This window comes from Piliocolobus tephrosceles, chromosome 14 (genome assembly GCF_002776525.5).
Source record: "Piliocolobus tephrosceles isolate RC106 chromosome 14, ASM277652v3, whole genome shotgun sequence".
In the NCBI taxonomy this organism is placed as follows: Eukaryota; Metazoa; Chordata; class Mammalia; order Primates; family Cercopithecidae; genus Piliocolobus; species Piliocolobus tephrosceles.
The window spans coordinates 31,739,970-31,761,184 of NC_045447.1; the positions used below are offsets into that span (position 1 = coordinate 31,739,970).

The 21,215-nt window shown below is 43.5% G+C and overlaps 1 protein-coding gene across 1 annotated transcript in view; it reads right to left on the reverse strand.

Moving 5' to 3' along the window:
- Positions 1-7,371, reverse strand: part of RAD23B (RAD23 homolog B, nucleotide excision repair protein) — a 48,512-nt gene extending 41,141 nt beyond the window's left edge. Inside the window, exon 1 of the mRNA XM_023202269.1 lies at positions 6,829-7,371. Within this exon, the coding sequence (XP_023058037.1) occupies positions 6,829-6,894 (66 nt within the window). The 5' untranslated portion in view covers positions 6,895-7,371. The remainder of the gene's footprint in view (positions 1-6,828) is intronic.
- Positions 7,372-21,215: the final 13,844 nt, after the last annotated feature.

Sequence of the window (21,215 nt, forward strand, 5' to 3'; positions counted from 1 at the left end):
AAGATTTTTTTAAAAGTATTGTGCTTAAGGATGAAGCACAAGTACAAAGTTGTGAGGACTCCCTTTTAGGAAGAGTATGGTGGATCTGAAAAGAGCAAGATGTGGAAAAAAGTAAACAGAATTAAGAGATACTCCTGAATTTTCTTGAGAAGCAGGGAAATAGGGCAGCAGATAAAGAGGGATATGGAGATGAGGGAGTGTATCATTAAGATGGGGAAAAATTGTATACCCTAGAAATGGGAAAGATCAGTGATGAAGAGAAAAGAAGATCTGATGGAGTGATGTCCTTCACACATGACAGGGGATGAAGTATAGCGGAAAAGTGGAAGGACCTGCCTTAGATAGCACCATCTACAATTCAGAACTATCTACAGTAAGAGGAGGCTAGCAGGTAGGTAGCTATGGTAGGACCTTGTAGACATTCTGTCTCGATTATTTCTAAATTCTCAATCAAATAAAGACTAGGGTCATCAAATGAAAATAAGGAAGGTAGATGATATGAAAGCATCCTGTGGCAGTGGAAGAGTGACTAGTAAACTGGAAGACTGTCAGATGCTGCACACTAAGGACCCAACTAAGGTTCCTTCGTGTGTCTTAGTGTTCCTTAATGCTCACGAATTTAAGTTCCTTAATGTTCACAAATTTAAGCGAGACAAGTCAATGTGGCTACAGGTGCATCTCTGGCCACTCAGGTGCAAGTACAAACATTGAGTTGAATTTAATCACATTTGAGGCTTTCTAAGCAAGAACAATGGAGGGAGAGTGGGACCACATTACCAAGCACTGTTAATACTATTTCAAAATTCATATACCAATAATTTAGTATTTCATACTAGTATTCTCATTTTACAGCAGAGGACCAAAAAGGCACATACTGAGTAACTTGCCTGAGGTCACACAGCAAGTGGTACAGCCAACTACACCTCTCAAAATATATCCTAATTCCATCTCCTCTGCTCTACATCTCCAAATCCTCTACATCTCCACTGCTACCGCCCTGGTTCAAGCTTCAATTACTTAAAACTACTGCACAAGCCCCGTAACTGACATCTCTGCTTTTCACTCTGCCCACTCCACAGCATCAAAGTAACCTTTAAAAATCCTAAAAGAAATTATTTCCCGGCTGGGTATGCGGGCTTGTGCCTGTCATCCCAACACTTTAGGAGGTTGAGGCAGGAGGATCACTTAAGGCTAGAAGTTGGAGACCAGCCTGGGCAAAACATCAAGACCCCATCTCTACAAAAAATAAAAATTAGCTGGGAGTGGTGGCATGCCCCCATAGTCCCAGCTACTGGGGAGGCTTAGGGTGGAGGATCACTTGAACCTAGGAGTTTGGGGCTGCAGTGAGCTATGATCATGCCACTGTACTCCAGCCTGGGTGACAGGGCAAGACGTTGTTGAAAAAGGAAGGGAAGTGAGGGAGGGAAAGGAGGGAGTGGGAAAGGGAGGAAAGAAAGGAAGGAGGGAAGGACAGGAAAAGAGAGGGAAGGGAGGAAGGGAGGGAGGGAAAAAGAGAGAGAAAAGAGAGACAGAGATAAATAAACAAAGATTTCTGTCCTGCTTGTAAATGTTTCCAATTTTACCCTGAAAACCCCTAGCCTACAATGCTCTGGCCACTTGCCTAACTCACTCTCTTATCTCTTATCCATCACCTTAGCAATGCAGGCTTTTTTAGTTCCCAAAACACATTCTTAAAGGTCTTCGCCCTAGCAGTTCCCTACAGAAAACACTCTCCTCATCTCAAGTGCTCATTTTTACTCAGCTTTCAGCTTAAATGTCACCTTATTCAGAAAGGCCTTCAGTGACTAGTAAATTTAAAAGTAGCCACCCAGACTTCCTGAATTCAGGAGTTCGAGACCACCCAGGGCAACATGGTGAAACCCCATCTCTACTAAAAATACAAAGAAATTAACCAGGTGTGATGGGGCACACCTCTAGTCCCAGCTACTTGGGAGGCTGAGGCAGGAGAATCGCTTGAGTCCCAGAGCCAAAGGTGAGCCGAGATGGTGCCACTGCACTCCAGCTTAGGCTACAGAATGAGACTCCGTCTCAAAAACAAAACAAAACAACAAAAAAAGTAGCCACCCAGTGAAGTATTATCAAATACTTTATCCTATTTCAACTTTCTGCATAGCACTTACACCATTACCTGGTTTTTAAAATTTGTTTTTTGACAGTTTTATCCCACTAGAATGCACATACCATCACAGCAGGGTCTGACATCTAGTAAGTACACAGAAAGTATTTATTAAATAAATAAATCAACATGCAAACACACTACATTGGGGGATCACTGCCTTGCCAGTTTATCAAAATAATATATTCAATTCATTCAAAGATCTTTACTAAATGCCTACTATGTGCCTGGCATCAAAACAGCAAAGGTCTGGCAAAAAGTGTACAAGATTTCTCAGTTTCTTCCTGTATCTTGTTCTACCAATATGCCAAGAACTCTTAATTTCACCTCTGTGATGCAGTATTTTTAATACATTTACTACTTATTGCCTTAATCTAGGAAACTTCTATAATATGAAATTGTATCTAGCATGACTATATTGAAAATACAATAAACCACAGGAATAATTCACTGATAAATGATGACCAGTAAATACTGTATTATAATACAGAACAAGTACTGAAGCAATATACACACACACTTTTTTTTTCTTTTTTTTGAGATGGAGTTTCGCTCTTGTTGTCCAGGCTGGAGTGCAATGGCACCATCTCAGCTCACCGCAACCTCTTCCTGCTGGGTTCCAGCAACTCTCCTGCCTCAGCCTCCCAAGTGGCTGGGATTACAGGCATGCATCACCACGCCCAGCTAATTTTCTATTTTTAGTAGAGACCAGGTAACTGTTGGTCAGGCTGGTCTTGAACTCCTGACCTCAGGTGATCCACCCACCTCGGCCTCCCAAAGTGCTGGGTAAAGCAGGATTTTATAACAATCACATTATAGAGATAAACCACAAAATTAGGTAATTCTTCACAGCATACTAATATGCTATTTACAGATATTAAAACAATGATATCTTTACAATTCTCTTAGCAAACACATCCAATGTATATGTAGAATTTTAATGTCACTTATATAGTAATCCAATCACATTTCAGCTTTTGCATTTAAAGGCTCATCTCAAATTTACTGAGTTCTGTTTTTACTTGTTCAAAGCAAACAGTGTCAAGAGTTAGACTGCAGGATTAATTTGTATACCACATACTCTTTCTTGTCACCATTTCAGTGATGCAATAAAATAATGCACTGTATTTTTTTTTATCTCAAAAGGTTTATTCTTAAATCTACCTTTCTTAAAGGCTTCAAGCAACAGTAATATAAAAAACTAAGTGACTATAAAACTGAGCTTAAAAACTATTCCATTTCTCTGTAAATGTCCATGACACCATTAAACTTAAAAAAAAAAAATTTTTTTTTTTTTTTGAGACAGAGTCTCGCTCTGTCGCCCAGGCTGCAGCGCAATGGCGCAATCTCAGCTCACTGCAACCTCTGCCTCCAGGGTTCAAGCGATTCTCTTGCCTCAGTCTCCCAAGTAGCTGGGACTACTCGGGAGGAGCATGCCACCACACCTGGCTAATTTTTTGTATTTTTCTAGTAGAGATGAGGTTTCACTGTGTTAGCCAGGACGGTCTCAATCTCCTGACCTTGTGATCTGCCCGCCTTGGCCTCCCAAAGTGCTGGGATTACAGGCATGAGCCACCGCACCCAGCCTAAACTTCAGAATTTTAAAAAATTTCAGAGAAGCAGTGGTCTGCTAGACATCTCAAAATGCTTTAATATGTAGGCTACTTAAATGTCTCCCACAATTTTTACAGTCAAAAAAAAAAAAAAAAAAAAAGCACACAATGAAGAACATCTCCTAACAATGGTCTCCCTACCCCACACATATCACCTTCTCATTTTGTTTCTGTATTGTTTGAATATTTTATAAGACGGTTTGCATTGCAATTGTAAAAACAAAGACCTTTGCAAAGGTTAACACTAAAGGCAGTGGTCATGTAATGTATCATGGTAATAGTCAAGTAAATGGTACAAAATGCCTAATAAGTCTAAGAAAGTTTTGTTAAAACTAGAGCAAATAAAAACACCTTAAAACAAATTATCTTGCTTTTTCCAGTGTGTATATCCCCTACTCTATAGCTACTGAGCTTTGACTAAGTCAATAAGGCTCCCAGAAGCCCCAGGTCACATTCTACAGGTCCCTGTATTCCTCCAGTCCTGCCAGCAAAGCTCACTAAACATTTACTTGTTCAACAAATGAATCACTCCCATGATTCCCCTTATCGCACAGTCCTTTCTTCCATTTTTGCTCATGCTCATCTCAAGCTCACAAGAGCTTCTATACTGGCTATGTAAGTCACTTAATTTCCTTGGTTCCTTCTTAAACAAGGACAAATCTCTGAGTCGACCAAAAACAGGTCTCAATAAGATCCAATCTTGTCTTTATTTTAGATCTATTTCTAATATCCTTGGTTACCTAGTTCTCACAACAACTTACAAACAGGACACTTACTGTTGCTCTATTAAATATAATTTGCTTTGTATATTTCTTACTGGAACTCTAAAGTGTCGTATCAAAAACAAATATTAAATAAAACACACTACAAATATAGAATTGAAAGCGTTGTCATGAAAACTATTTCCTAAAGTCATTAAAATAAAAACTGACAAGTCATTAAATGCAAATGTTCCATATATCCCAGGGGAAATGCTTTAATTTCGTGCCCCAGACTAACAGTATTAGTTTTTTTATACTAATAGAAACAAAATTATATTTATTTATGTAAATAGCAGCAAAAGCTGTAGAAGCCACTCCCTAACAATGGGCTTTTCAAAAATATACTTCAAAAATGTACTATACAAAAGTATAACATACTACTTTTCCTTGAAAATAAACTGGAACACAGCAAAAATAGTTAAGAATTTATATAAACACTGGTACAGCATTGACTCTCAGTTAACACTGCATGTGTAAAGTGCCTAAAACGCTAAACAAATCCTACAGAACATAAATACTTCAGTGGAGCTGTTGAAAGAGTCACTGCATAACTTCAATACATCCACAAATATTTACCAAAAAGCCACAATATTTCTTTAGGTTTCAATAATTCTGAAATTAACTGAGTATTATAAGCCAATTAAGTTACTGTGGCATCAACATCTGTTACCACAGAGAACCAAAGTCAAACAGGCATTTTACGTAGTTTGTCTGAAATCATCAACTCCATTTTAACTTTCACCCTTCAACTTATTAATGCACATTAAGCAGTAAAGAAATACTCAAGAGGAATCTGATTCTATTAGTGCTGTCAGTCCACAGGGTGTTGTCAATTACTTCTGGGGACACTGAAAAGTTTCTCATGTAAAATTGAGATCTACTGTTCCTTTAAGAAGTTAATCACACAGCATACACCTACATATATTCTGAAATCAAATAATTTTGTACCAAAATCCCAAAAAGGTTGTTTTTTAAAAAATTAAAGACGTACAAAACTTAAGATTAAATGAGATAAGTAAAACGTAACACTGTATCTCCACTCAAAGGAATCCATTGTTTAATCGATTCCACTTACTGACCACCAAGTAAACACATACCATTTAATCTTCACATCTCTGCAAGGCAGGTATTATCCCTATTATACAGAAGATGAAACTAAGACAGCGTAATATGCCCAAGGTCATAGCAAATAAGTTACAAAAACCACAAATGGAACTCAGGTCTACTTAATTAACAACAGAGCCCCTGATCTCCACCCAAAATAGAATCAACTACTTTTAAAAATAGAGTTGGGCCGAAAGCTGCTGGTTTAAACTTAGTATTATGACAGTCTTAGCGGTGTATTCCCGAACATAAGCAATAAATTCACACGGCGTTTTTAGCTTCTTGGCATAAAGTTGTACTGACCTCAACAGTGTCTCTTTATGCAGTCACAAATACAGAAAAATGTATAATGTGGTCTTCTGAAATGTTTAAGGCTTTAACTGCAGAAGGGATTCAAAGTTTTTTCTTTTTCCCCCCTTGAACCGCTACTGTTTGGGGGATGGGGGGAGGGTGGGTGCAGGGTTCCAACTCCTACAATTCCAAGATTTCTAATGCAGAAAACCCGTTAATCTTAAGTTTAGTTTGAGCCTGGATGGATTTGAAGGGTTCTAACGCTAAAACCACCACTAAAGAGGCCTCAAAGTGCAATCTACGCAAGGGTGTGGGTTTGGTGGCGGGAGGAAGGCAGCAGAACGATTCATTTGCAAATAAAAGGGTTAACAATTCTGAGGGGAAAGGGGCAAATTCATTTTCACCACTATTCACCTCTCACCACTCACTCGGCGGCAAACGGAACCTGATACTTTTTTTTTTTTAAGGCTCATCTTCTCGGGTTACCAACTCTGGGACCTAAGCGCCTAACCAGGTCCACACATGGGTAGTGGCGACGCCTACGTCTCCCTCCCCCACCTGTGCACTCACACCAGAAAGCCAGGCCCCACGGCCGAGACGGCCTGGACCTCCCCATCCCCCTCCGGCCCCGCTAGCACGAGCTCCTAGGCCCAGGCCCGCGGGCGTGCGCTCCACGCCATCTGCCACCAGGCCTTCGGCGTCCGGCCACTGCTTCCCCTTTCTCCTGCCACAAAGCCCGTGGCCAAGCCAGGAGAGTTGGCTCCGCTGTACGCCGCCAGGGCCAGGGCCGGCACCGGGACTCAGGGCCCTCATCGCGCCCTCCGGGGCTTGCCCCGCTGGAGCGCGCCGCCCGGCCCCGCGAGCTCCTGGCGCTCCCCGCGGCCCGCACGCGGCCGCCCCTGCCCCCGGCCCGCGCGCATACCGTCTCCTCGGGGTCGATGTCTATCTTGAAGGTCTGCTGCTGGAGGGTCTTCAGGGTGACCTGCATGGTGCCGCCGCGCAGCTCTGCTGCCGGGCCTGCGCCGGGTGCTGGCCGCTGGGCGGGGTCTGTGGCCTGGCGGGGCCCCGGGGTCGCCCGCGCTCCTCGCGCTCTGGGGAGGAAGGCGGTGGGGGTGGGGGCTTGTCACATTCGCCCAGCGGAGCGGCCTCTCCCCCAGCCCGTGCCCCGCACCGCGCCGCTGCCTCCGCGACTGCGGCCTTCCCCGCGAGCTCGGGCCGCCGTGCTTCCTCACGCGCCGAGCGCCAGCCACTGAGTCTGCAGGAGGCGCAAGGGGCTCGGCGAGACAAGCAGGGAATCCGCTAGCTCACCACAGGATGGTGGCCGCCATGATCGTGACTCGCCGAGACGTGCCCCCTCCCCCACGCGAAAAACCTTGGGGGATGGGGCCGGGCGGGCGGAGCGCGCAGGCGTGGGGGGGGGGGGTGCGGCGACGCTTTGCGCAGGCGCGGCAGACGTTTCCGCCCCGGAATTGGGGGCGGGGCGGAAGGCGGCTCTGGAATGTCGGCGGCCTGGACCCGGATTGCGCAGGCGCGTTCCGTGGGCGGCAGGGACTCTCGGGGTTTCCTCCTAGCGACTATTGCTGGGGCGTTCTCTCCGCCCGCCGCCGCTCCGAGTCTGCAGACTCCCCCCGACTGCCGAAGTTACGCAATATGTAGCCCGGGAAGCGCTACGTGGAGACCCAGCAGAGTGGATGCGGAGCCCTGGAGCGGGGGAGTAATCGGGGCGGAGTTTAAGTGAAAGGATGGCGGTAACCACAGTTACGGGCCAGCACCCGTGGGGCGCTCGCTGCGGGGCTCAGCCCTGGGGGTGTCGACTGATTGTTTAATCCCGACAGCACGGACTAGTGAGCCGGACTGCCCGCTTTCAAATTTTGTTTTCTCTCACTAGCCTTGGGACCTTGGGCCTAAACAGATGGACCGATTTAAAACGAATGTCAAGTTCTGTCACACCTCGGGGTAGAACTGTCCAGTGTTTCCCCATCTAGCCCCGAGTTAAAGTCAAAGTTATTAGAACGGATGTATTAGCCCCTCGCCTTTCTCCGAGTCGCCTTACTCTCCCCACTGGTGGATTCTAGGCTGCCTCCACCTCAGGGCCTTCCTTTGCACTTGTCCCGGCTCCCCTCCTTAACATCCTTGCTCAGATGTTGCCTTCTTGGTGAGGTCTGCTCTGGCTGCCTTACTTAAAATCGCAACTTCCTATCTCTCTTATCCTGCTCTGTTTTTCTTGTATAGCAGGTATCCCCTTTTAATTACCGTGTAATGTACATATCTCTTGTTTATCGTCTTTCTCCTTTTCCTGTAAACCCCAGACTGAAGCTGCACAGAGGCAAAGATTTTGCTGTGTTCCTCCATGAACATGCCTGGCACATTGCAGGTGCACAGTAAATATTTGTGGAATGGGTGAATGTGCTTCCGGATCCTCAGCAGTAAAATGAAAATAATAATGTCACTCATTGATTATTGGAGGGGGTAGTTGAATATTGCATGTACAATCTTTTTTATTTATTTTGTTTGAGGCGGAGTCTCGCTCTCTCGCCCAGGCTGGAGTGCTGTGGCATAATCTCTGCTCACTGCAAGCTCCGCCTCCCGGGTTCACAACATTCTCCTGCCTCAGCCTCCCGAGTAGCTGGGACTACAGGCGACCGCCACCACGCCCGGCTAATTTTTTGTATTTTTAGTAGAGACGGGGTTTCACCGTGTTAGCCAGGATGATCTCGATCTCCTGACCTCGTGATCCGCCCGCCTCAGCCTCCCAAAGTGCTGGGATGACAGGCGTGAGCCACCGCGCCCGGCCCTGTATGTAAAATCTTAGTACCAGGATCATGATAAACAATCTGTAAACCGTTAGCTATTAGTAGAAAATGCGTTTACAGTTAGAAAACTGAAGTACAGAGATGTTGAGTAATGCACCCGAAATCACCCAGCCGGTAGTAAATGGCAAATCCAGAATGTGACCTCAGACAGAATGACTCCAGAGCCTGTGTCCCAGGGTGTGGCACTATTCCCCTCTTTTTTTGTTGTTGTTTTAAAGGAGGGGAATACACTGTCATCCAGGCTGGAGTGCAGTAGCACAAACAGGGCTCACTGCAGCCTCAACCTCCCAAGCTCAAGAGATCCTTCCACCACAGTCTCTTGAGTAGCTGGGACCACAGACACACACCACTGCTTCCCAGCTGATATTTTATTTTTTTTTTTGTACAGATATGTTCTCCCTATGTTGCCCGGGCTGGTCTTGAACTCCTGGGCTCAAGTAGTTCCTCCTGCTTCGGTGTCCCACAGTGCTGGGATTACATGTGAGCCATCACGCCCAGCTCTTCTCCTCTGTTTTATAATAAACAGAAGTTTATTATAATAAATATAATAACATTATAAATAATCTCTGTTTTAAATGTGCCTGTGGCACATTTGATTTAGTTCAAGTATAAAACACAGTTCTAGTCAGGCCACTAGCTCTACGACCAATTACAAATTACTTCTCCGGGACAGTATCCTCACTAATACAGTGTCACTGCCTGGTTTTCAGTGGCTTCTAAGAGCTTGGGTTTAATGTTTCCAAGAAACTTTCCTTGACCAGCTTCTCCCTCCAGTAACCTGGTATTTCCCCTTTCACAGCACATAACTCGCTTCGTAGTAATTAAACATGCTATCTTCTGCCTTCTCTCTTCCTATAGCTACTTGTAGTCATCAGGTGGTTTCATCTTGGCCCTTGTTTTGAAATACTTTCAGCCTGGACCTCTCCCCTTAGCTATAGAGTTAGCCAATTGCCTAAGCAATATCTTCACCTGAATATGTAACAAGCCTTTGAAACTTAATATGGTGAAAGAGAACAATTGATTTCTCTTTGGACCTCCTTCCCCCCTGCAAACTGCTCCTCTCCCAGTTTTCCCCCATCTTAGTTTATGGCCTCACAATCTACCCAGGTGCTCAGACCAAAAATCTGGTCTTCATCCGTGATAACTGTCTTCGCTCCCTCACCCACTCCCAGCCACCGCGTGCAATTCATTATCAAGCCCTGTCAACCTTATTCTCCAAAGTGTATCCCCAAGTCAACCTTTTTTCACCGTTTCTACTTCTACAGTCCTAAGCTAATCCATCATTATCCTTCACCTGTGTCCCACCTGGTCTCTCCACTTCCACTCTACCCCCAACAGCCTCCCCAGCAGCCAGAGTGGCCTTTTAAACCCATGAATCAGAGCATGTCGTATCTATGCTTAATATCTACATTTTAGAACAAAAGTCAAACTCTTTACATGGCCTTGGAGAGCCCATGTGATCTGACTCCTACCAATTTCACTGACCTCATCTCTTTCCTTCTCTCACCCCACTCATTCACTGTCATCCATTTCCCTTTCAGCCCTCAAACAGGCTAAGCTGTTTCTAGCCTCAGGGCCTTTGCACTTGAGGTTCCTTCAGCTTGAAACTCTGTCTTCCCAGATCTTTGAATGGCTAACTCCTTTCCAACTTCAGGTTCCAATTCAAATTTTACTTTTTTAGAGAGGACTTCTTCAACAAATTTAATAATATACATTAAACATGTGTTAAACCTTTCTCTCTCTTTTTTTTTTTGAGATGGAGTCTCACTCTGGAGTGCAGTGGCGCAATCTCGACTCACTGCAACCTCTGCCTCCCAGGTTCAAGCAATTCTCCAGCCTCAGCCTCCCGAGTAGTTGGGATTACAGGTGCGTGCCACCACACCTGGCTAATTTTGTATTTTTAGTAGAGATGGGGTTTCACCATATTGGCCAGGCTGGTCTCAAACTACTGACCTTGTGATCTGCCTGTCTTGGCCCCCCAAAGTGCTGGGATTACAGGCATGAGCGTCCGCACCTGGCCTAAACCTTTTTTCTAGGCAAGCCACTTGCTTTTTAGGGAGAGACACTCACTCCTATATTCACGACTGTTTTCACCTACAACAGTGCCTAGAACACAGTAGGTGCTCAGTAGTGGATGCTGACTGACTCCTAACTCAGTTGTAGACTCCACGAGACAGGGGCTGAGTCAGTCCTGTGCATCTTGTTATCTGACGTAACTAGCACAATGTAGATGTTCCGCATATGTTGTTTGAAAACATGGTAAGGTCATTTTAGTTATAATTTACAACAGTTATAAGAAAATGTGAAAATATTTAAAAACCTGAAATATGCTGTACAGTTATTATAATATTAAAAGCTTCCTGCTACAACTATTATTGTCTGCAGAAAAACAAGGAGAGAGATGCCTTTCCATATATTAGTGAATGCAAAAAAAAAAGTTTTTTTTTTTGCTTGTGGCAAAAGGAAAAAGAAAACCAATGTAGAAAGGGAGGGATTGGTTGAAAATAAAAGTCCTCCTCCCACCTCCCTAGAAGTAAGCATTGCTTTGACTTCTTAGAAACTTTCTAGATATATAAAAGAATATATTTTCCCAGCCAGGTGCGGTGGCTCACACCTGTAATCACAGCATTTTGGGAGGTCGAGATGGGCGGATCACGAGCTCAGGAGTTCGAGACCAGCCTGGGCAATATAGTGAAACCCCATCTCTACTAAAAATACAAAAGTTAGCCAGTCGTGGTGTCACATGCCTGTAGTCCCAGCTACTTGGGAGGCTGAGGCACAATAATCTCTTGAACCTGGGAGGCAGAGGTTGCAGTGAGCTGAGATAGCACCACTGCACTCCAGCCTGGGCGACAGAGCGAGACTCCGTCTCAAAAAAAAGAAAAAAGAATATGTTTCCGCAAATACAGTCATGCATCACTTAATGAAGAAATGTATTCTGAGAAGTGAGTCATTAGGCGATTCCGTTGTGCAAACATCATAGAATGTATATATACACCCTACATGGTATAGCCTACTACACACCTAGGCTACATGATATAGTGTATTGCTCCTGGGCTACAAACCTGCACAGCGTGTTACTGTACTGAGTACTGTAGATAATTGTAACACAACAGTAAGTACTCATGTATCTAAACATAGAAAAGGTATGGTTAAAAAAGTGGTGTAAATAGATTTAAAATGGCACACCTGTATAGGGTGCTTATCATGAATGGAGCTTTCAGGACTGGAAAATGCTCTGGGTGAATCAATGAGTGATTGGTGTGTGAATGTGAAGGTCTAGGGTGTTACTGTACACTGCTATAGACTTTATATATAAACACTGCACACCTAGGCTACACTAAATTTCAAGTGTTTCTTTTTTCAATAATAAATTAGCTTGCTGTAACTTATGAACTTCTCATTTTTTTAACTGTTGGGTAACAGCTTATAATACAAACACTGTACAGCTATAAAAAATAAAAAAATTTTGTTTATATCCTTATTCTATAAGCTTTTTTTTTTTTTTTTTTGAGACAGCATCTTGCTCTGTCACCTAGGCTAGAGGGCAGTGGCATGATCATAGCTCACTGCAGTCTCGAACTCCTGGCCTCAAGAGATACTCCCACTTTAGCCTCCCAAAATGCTAGGATTATAAGCACGAGCCATTGTCCCTGGTTAATTTTTTTTCCTATTTCGTTTCTTTTTTTGTTTTTTTACTTTTTAAACTTTGTTGTCGTTGTTAAGAACTAAGAAACACACATTAGCCTAAGCATACACCAGGTTAGGATCATCAATATCACCATCCTGTATCTCCACATCTTGTCAAACTGAAGGGCCTCAAGGGCAATAACACCCATGGTGCTGTCATCTCCTATGATAACAATGCCTTCTTCCGGAATACCTCCTGAAGGACCTGCCTGAGGCTGTGTACAGTTCACTTTTGTTTTATAGGTGGAAGGAGTACACTCTAAAAGAACAATAAAAAGTATACTACAAGGCTGGGCACAGTGGCTCATGCCTGTAATCCCAGCACTTTGGGAGGCCGAGACAGGCAGAATGCATGAGTTCAGGAGTTTGAGACCAGCCTGGGCAACACGGCGAGACCCTTTCTCTACAAAAAATAAAAATTGCCAAGTGTGGTGGCACGCACCTATAGTCTCTGCTACTTGGGAGGCCGAGGTGGGAGGATCACCTGAGGACAGGAGGCAGAGGTTGCAGTGAGCCAAGATTGTACCACTGCACTCCAGTCTGGGCTACAGAGCAAGATCCTATCTCAAAAAAAAAGTATAGTACAAGCTGGGCACTGTGGCTCACGCCTGTAATTTCAACACTTAGGAAGGCTGAAATGGAAGGATCGCTTGAACCCAGGAGTTCAAGATCAGCGTGGGCAACATAGGAAGACTTTGTCTCTACAAAAAAAAATGTTTTTTTAATTAGCCAGGCATGGTGATGCACGCCTGTAGTCCCAGCTACTCTGGAGGCTGAGGTGGAAGGATCCCTAGAGTCCAGGAGGTTGAGGCTTCAGTGAGCCGTGATTGTGCGACTGCACTCCAGCCTGGGAGACAGAGTGAGACCTTGTCCCAAATTTTAAAAGTGTAGTATGTTAATACATAAACCAATAACAATTGTTTATCATCAGGTGCTATATACAATACATAATTTTATGTGTTAGACTTTTATATGACTTGCAGTGCAATAGGTATATTTACACCAGCATCACCACAAACTTGTAAGTAATGCATAGCACTTCAACATTATGACACCCAAGATATCACTAGGTGATAGGAATTTTTCAGCTCCATTAAAATGTCATACATAAATGTGGTTCAGCATGGACTAAAATGTCATTGGCACATGACTGTGGTTGTGGCAACAGATTTTAGATGTCAGTTAATTAAAATGTTTGCACAATATCATTTTTCTGAAGTACAATGTTAAGATAAAATTTTGTTTTGAATTTCTAGAAAAACTGCACACTAGACATGCTAGATAATGACACTTCCACCCCTACTCCAGAACACAAAAATCCCACCAAGATGAAGCTCTTGTCAGCAAGGCATTGTAGGATGGGCCTTGAGCCTCCCTTCTAGAGCTATTGGGCCAAGATTAAATTCCAAATGCTTCATAACAAGCATTGCTTGCATTTTTGGAAATCCATCAAATGGTTTTAGGGAAGAGGCTGAGCAAGAGGAGATACAGCAGCTGCTGACTTAAAAAATCCAGGGTAAAAATGCCAGACTAAACAATTCATTCATCCAACAAATAATTTTTAAGGATTCAGTAGGAAACAGAACAAAGTCCTTGCACCCATGGAGTTTATATTCTAGTATGATAATAAACGGATAATACACTAAAAATTAAAAAATTATACATCAGATGAAAGGCACCATTTTAAAAAAATGCATGAAGAGAATGAATAGTGCTCTGGAAAAGGAATACTGCTTTACAGATTGTTCCATTTATGTTTCATTCCCACCCCACCCCCAGTATTCTTTTTGTCTCCTCCTTCACCCAGAAATTAGTCCCAAGAAGGCTAATCTGCAGGATTACCGCAATTGGCTTCCTGGGGCATCTCTGCAGGAGACAGGTTTGAGGGAGGAGGGTGAAGTTAGGGAATTTATTCCTCTTTGACATTGGCAGTGCACTTGATACAAGGTCACTGCTTCTGTAGCGTGGCTCCTCTCCAGGTGATTCTGGTAACTGCTCCTCACTTTGCCCCCTCAAGCCTAGAGGGCCCTTATTTCTCACTCCAGGGATATGTACTCTCCCTGTAGTTTCCTTGTTCTCTCTCCCACATCATTGCAAAGTGTCTGTTTCATGAATGTTTTCAGAATATATATCCATATTAGTTTCTTAGGGCCGCCATAACAAAGTACCACAAATTGGGTGGCTTAAAATAACCAAAATTTGGCCAGGCGTAGTGGCTTATGCCTGTAATCCCAGCACTTTGGGAGGCTGAGGTGGGCAGATCACCTGAGGTCGGGAGTTCGAGACCAGCCTGAACAACATGGAGAAACTCCGTCTCTACTAAAAATACAAAATTAGCCAGGCCTGGTGGCACATGCCTGTAATCCCAGCTACTCGGAAGGCTGAGGCAGGAAAACCGCTTGAACCCAGGAGGTAGAGGTTGTAGTGAGCCAAGATCACACCATTGCACTCCAGCCTGGGCAACAAGAACAAAACTTCGTCTCAAAAAAAAAACAAAACTTTTTTTTCACATTTCTGGTGGCTTGAAGTTCAAAATCAAGGTGTTGATAGGGCTGTATTTCCTCTGAGATTTGGGAGAGTTCTTCCTCATCTCCTTCTAGCTTCTGGTGCTTTTCCAACAATCCTTGGCGTTCTGTGGCTTGCAGCCGCAGCACTTTGGTCTCTGCCTCCATCATCATCTGCCTTTGTGTGTCCACATCCCTATGTCTCTTCTTATGAGGACACCAGTCATATTGGATTAACGGTTCCTCCCTACTCCAGTATGACTTTGTCTAACTAATTGTATCTGCAATGATCCCATTTCCAGATAAGGTCACATTCTGAGGTGCTGGGGTTTCAGTTCTCTCCATATCTTTGAGAGAATATAATTCAACCCATAAAATGGCAATGTGATGTCTTTTTCTGCTGAGGCCCAGATTGATGTACCAGTTAATGAAGAAAAGCCTCCTTAATCGAGTGATATTGGAGTAGTGTGAAGCAAGGAAGCCAGTCATGCCAATGCTAGAGAAAGAGAGAACTGAATAAAGGGAACAACAATAATAGCCATAAATGTTCATATTCATATAGCACTTATTACATGCAGATGCAAGGCCATGATGTAGGAGCATTCTTGGCGTATTGGAGGAATAGCAAGGAGGTGAGGTGAAGGAGCTAAGGAAGCAAGGAGGAGAGAGACAAGGGGAGGTGGGACAGTGGGCTGAGAGCCGTTGTAAAGACTTCGACTTTAGTTCTGAGTAACATAGAAAGTCATTGGAGGGTTTTAAGACAGAGAAGTGGCATGATCTGACTTATGTTTTGAAAGAATTGCTCTGATTGCTGTATGGAGAATTCCCTGGAGGAAGGGAAGGATTGATGGAAAGAAGCCAGTTAGGAGGGTATTGCAATACTTCAGAAGAGAGTGGTAACTCATATCAGGGTGGAAGCCATACAAGTGGTAAGAAGCGGTTGGGTTCTGGATTTATTGAAACTAGAGCTGACAGGCTTTGCTGATGGAGTTGATGTGGTATGTGAAAGAAAGCAGCGTATGGAATGCAAGTTCATGGTAGGAAACTTCCTAGGCATTTTCTGTTCCTCCTCACTCACATCTGTCTACCCTGACTCAGTGTTCTGAAGACATCAATCTATCCAGCAAATGTTCTCTGAGCACCTATTCTGTACCAGGCATTGTGTTGGAAATACAGTAATAGGAAGAGTTTGATGCTGGATCCTATTAAGGCAAATAAGTGTTTCACTCAACCCCTTCTGTAGGCAGAACACACACTGCATAAATTTATTTACTGTTGCAGTCTTGGCATCCATTTTTAGGCTTGACATAAGTTGTTTGAAACCCAGTTGTACCCTATCACTTTGGGCTTAATTAAAACTTCCCCTCCTGACCAAGTGCTGTAATCCCAGCGCTTTCGGAGGCTGAGGTGGGAGGATTGCTTAAAACCCTGAGTTTGAGACTATCTTGGACAACATAGCAAGACCCCATCTCTACAAAAAATTTAAATATCAGCCAAGTGTAGTGCTGTGTTCCTGTAGTGGCAGCTACTCAGGAGGCTGAGGTAGGAGGGCTCCTTGAGCCCAGGAGGGCTATAATCATGTCAGTGATCTATGATCATGTCACTGCACTCCAGCATGGGTGACAGAGTGAGATTCTGTCTCTAAAACAAACAAACAAAAACAAAACTCAAAAACTTCCCCTTGTGGTTGTTTGAGATATAGCCTTTCTCCCCGTCTTGCTAACCCAAAACCCAGCAGGTTCCGCAGATGCTGGCCATGATAAAACCTAATGGTCAACACCAGGGGCAAGTAAGTAGTTTCTCCCTCTGCATTTGTTTTCTTTAAACTAGCCAATCCCCAGCCCTCTTCACGAAAGCCTGAGGGATAATGATCATGGACCTTAATAAAGGCATAGCCTCACAGGTCCTCTCTCTCCCTCCCCTCCTCTCCCCCTCTCTTCTTTCTCCCACTCCACTCCTTCTCCCTCCTTCTATCTCCTTCTTTCCCGCTCTCCCCTTTTCCCTCTCTGTCTCTCTCCACCCACTGGTTGAGCTCTCTGCCACCTCCAGAGTTTCTCAGCACCCCAATGCCTCTGGGATCTGTAAGTAATAAATTTATTCTGTTTCGTGCATTTTGGCCTCACTTCCTCATTGTGTCTCCCCTAACCAACACACCAAAGCTAACTTTGCCCGAGTCAGGGCTCTTCTAGAGAGTGGCTATCTTGGCTTGTGGCCATTGTCAAGAGAGACAGCTTCAGACCAAATTAGAAAGAAACCGTAATAGAAGTCACAGCACATGCCTAGTCATTGAGCTGTTGTTCCTTTTCCCATTGTTAATAAGTAGATTGGTGATTTATGACATAAATTTTATGCTCATAGAACCTTTTTCCAAATTCTAGATGCTTGTAGAGTGGTGACATTTTGTTAAGTGCAACAACAGTGCCTTATTGTAACAAAAATTTTCAACTCATTATTGAAGCATTTTAGCATCCCACAATTAAACACTTAAAAACAGTTTCAGCCTGCTACAATTGAGCTTAAAAAATCTCTTTTGTCAGACTGTGCATCATGGCTCACGCCTGTAATCCCAACACTTTGGGAGGCTGAGGTGAGAGGATCACTTGACTCTAGGAGTTTGAGACCAGCATGAGCAACATAGGGAGACTCCACCTCTACAAAAAAAAAAAATTAGCTGGCTGTGGTGGCACATGCCTGTGATCCCAGCTACTCAGGAGGCTGAGGTGGGAATATCACTTGAGCCTGGGAGGTTGAGGCTGCAGTGAACTGTGATCACGCCATTGCACTCCAGCTTGGGTGACAGAATGAGACCCTGTCTTAATAATAATAATAATAATAATAATAATGATAATAATAATAACTTTTTGTCTTCTATCTTAGACTTCGGGCTTCTTCAACCTCCATCCTGCTGCTTACAGCTCAAGTTTCTCATCCTTGTAAATTTCTTATTCATTGTCCAGTCACTGTATAAATTCAGGTATCTGGGAAGCAGACACCAAAACAGTTAGGAATACTAGCCTTTTTTTATGGTGGGTATCAATTGTGAAAAATAGAAGGGAGGAAGCAGGATTTGGTAAGGAAAGCCTGTAGACCACAATGGTGATAATATTTCCTGTGAAAGGAAAGTGGAAAGGAAGCAGAATTGGGCAGAGAGAGAGTCAGACTGTGATGTAGATCACACAGTTTCAACCAACCTAATGGGCAGCTCTGGAGTCAACATTGCCGTCCCGGCAGTCAGTGGACAAAATTGCCAGATTCTGGTGCTGTCACCATGCTCAGTGTCTAGGGGATGCCCTAGAAGAGCTGCCAGTTAATTGTGTTTCTCACAGCTAAGTTTTGCTTTTTTGTTTCTTTGGAAGTGCAGTCTGAGCAGTTCACTTCCCTAGCTGTCATGGGGATGCCACTTGCACCATGCAAACCCCCCTCTGCAGTTATCTGTCCTCTCCTTAACTTGCCCCAATCTTTATTCACATCCAACCCTCTCAATGAACCCTACCCTGACCCCCCCCCCTTTTTTTTTTTTTGAGACGGAGTCTCGCTCTGTCGCCCAGGCTGGAGTGCAGTGGTGGGATCTCAGCTCACTGCAAGCTCCGCCTCCTGGGTTTACGCCATTCTCCTGCCTCAGCCTCCCAAGTAGCTGGGACTACAGGCGCCCGCCACCTCGCCCGGCTAGTTTTTTGTATTTTTTAGTAGAGACGGGGTTTCACCATGTTAGCCAGGATGGTCTCGATCTCCTGACCTCGTGATCCGCCCGTCTCGGCCTCCCAAAGTGCTGGGATTACAGGCTTGAGCCACCGCGCCCGGCTGACCCCTTATTTTATACAACAAAATGCCCAACACTTCCCAGTGCGGCTTTCCCCAATGCCCCTTAGCCTGCTTTCCTTTTCCCTCCCTTTAAACTTATCTTCTAATACACTATATCATTTATTTACATTTATTGTATAGTATCACCTCCCCTGTTAGAAGACAGAGATCTTTGTCACGTTCTTTAAGCACCAGGAAGTATACTTAGTCAAGTGCAGAAGTGAAGCAGAGAATGAGCTCAATTAATAATGAAAGGAAAACTCAGCCATCAAAACAAAGCAAATTGAAACAAGATATTGTTATATACAAAACAATTAAGACTTAATAACCTGCAATAATATCAAAAGTGGATGGAAATGGTGTTTTCATAGTTTTCTGATGAGTTTACACTTGTTACAAGCATTTGGAAAGCCACTTAGCCATACAGGTGGTTTTTAACTTCTAGAATTTTAATTCTTGTACATACCAAAGCCTTGCCAATTATACATGAATACCCCTAAAACTAAGCAATTCTCAGCTTAGCTACCTAACCATGATTTGGAAAATTGGTTTTATGGTACAGTCAGCGAGCTACTGGGGCAAAAGTCTGGCATTCACATTTTTTATGTTTAAACAGCACCGTTTACGCAACTCAACATTCCTTTTTCTCATTTGAACTGATTTTCTCATTAGTTTTGCAAGAGAGAGTAGAAAAGTTGTTCACAAGAAATTGTGAAATAGATCTTTTGCTAAAGTTCAATATGTTTAAACAGTTTTTTTTCTCCCCAACATTCTTTTTCTCATTCTGTGTTTTTTATTTTTAGCTGAAGCTGATTTTAATACATGATTTATTTAAAGTATTCCCGGCTTATCTTTTGGGCTAAAAATCATGACTGGCCTTTTGTTGAAATTGTATTTATTTGTTAATTAACTTGTTATCACGTATTCTCCAACGTTTCTTGGGATGTGGTGACATGTCAGGCCCTATGTTGGGTGAGTCTTTGAACCTCTGACACGAGAAGCCCTACCAAGAGAGATAAATTAAAAAATTACCTGTTTTAAGTGCTGGGACTAAGGAATGTTCCAGAAAGCTTGTGAGACCTGATAGGCTCTGGGTGGGACATGGACAGGGGACTCATCGTCTTTCCAGCTTTCCCTATACCTACTTTTACAGCTGGTTATCTAGTAAATGTTTTGGATACATGTTCTGAAAATTGTATTAACATTAGAATACTATCTTCTCACGGCCGGGCGTGGTGGCTCAAGCCTGTAATCCCAGCACTTTGGAAGGCCGAGGCGGGCGGATCACGAGGTCAGGAGATCGAGACCATCCTGGCTAACACAGTGAAACCCCGTCTCTACTAAAAAAATACAAAAAAACTAGCCGGGCGAGGTGGCGGGCGCCTGTAGTCCCAGCTACTCGGGAGGCTGAGGCAGGAGAATGGCATAAACCCAGGAGGCGGAGCTTGCAGTGAGCTGAGATCTGGCCACTGCACTCCAGCCCGGGCGACAGAGCGAGACTCCGTCTCAAAAAAAAAAAAAAAAAAAAAAACTATCTTCTCACAACATAAATTCTGAGTAAATCAATACAATTATGTGGGTTTCTTGTTGGAAGAAACTTTATGTAGAGTACTACATTAAACAAACAAACAAACAAAAACAAGTTTATGACTGGAAGCAGTGGCTCACGCCTGTAATCCTAGCACTTTGGGAGGCCAAGGCAGGCGGGTTCGTGACCAACCTGACCAACATGGTTAAACCCCGTCTCTATTAAAAATACAAAAATTAGCTGGGCGTGATGGCGGGCGTCTGTAATCCCAGCTACTTGGGAGGCTGAGGCAGGAGAATTGCTTGAATCCAGGAGGCAGAGGTTGCAGTGAGCCGAGATCCTGCCACTGCACTCCAGTCTGGGTGACAGAGCGAGACTCTGTCTCAAAAAACAAAAACAAAAACAAAACAAACAAACAAAAAAAACCAACTTTAAATGTACTTTAAAAACTTAAATGGGTTCCTTCTTATGGACCAGGGTTTATTATTTGTAATTTTGCAATACAAGCTTGCCTGTGTTTTGCAGAGCTGTTACACTATGTATTATAAACACGGGTTTATAATTAAACCACTTGTGTATTATTAAATAACACAGGGGTTAAGGTTGCTGACTCCCACACTGTTAAAAATATGCATATAACTTTTGAATCCCCCAGAACTTAACTACTAACAGCCTACTGTTGATTGGAAACCTTATGGATAACATAAAAGGTTAACACATATTTAATATGTTAAATGTATTATATACTGTATTCTTACGACAAAGAATAGAGGACAAGAAATGTTAAGAAAATTACAAGGAAGAGAAAACATATTTACTATTCATTAAATGAAAGTGGATCATTATAAAGGTCTTCATCCTCATCACCTTCATGTTGAGCAGGCTGAGGAAGAGGGGAAAGAGGAGGAGTTGGTATTGCTGTCTCAGGATGGCAGAGGTGGAAGAAAATTCATGTATAAGTGGACCCTCACAG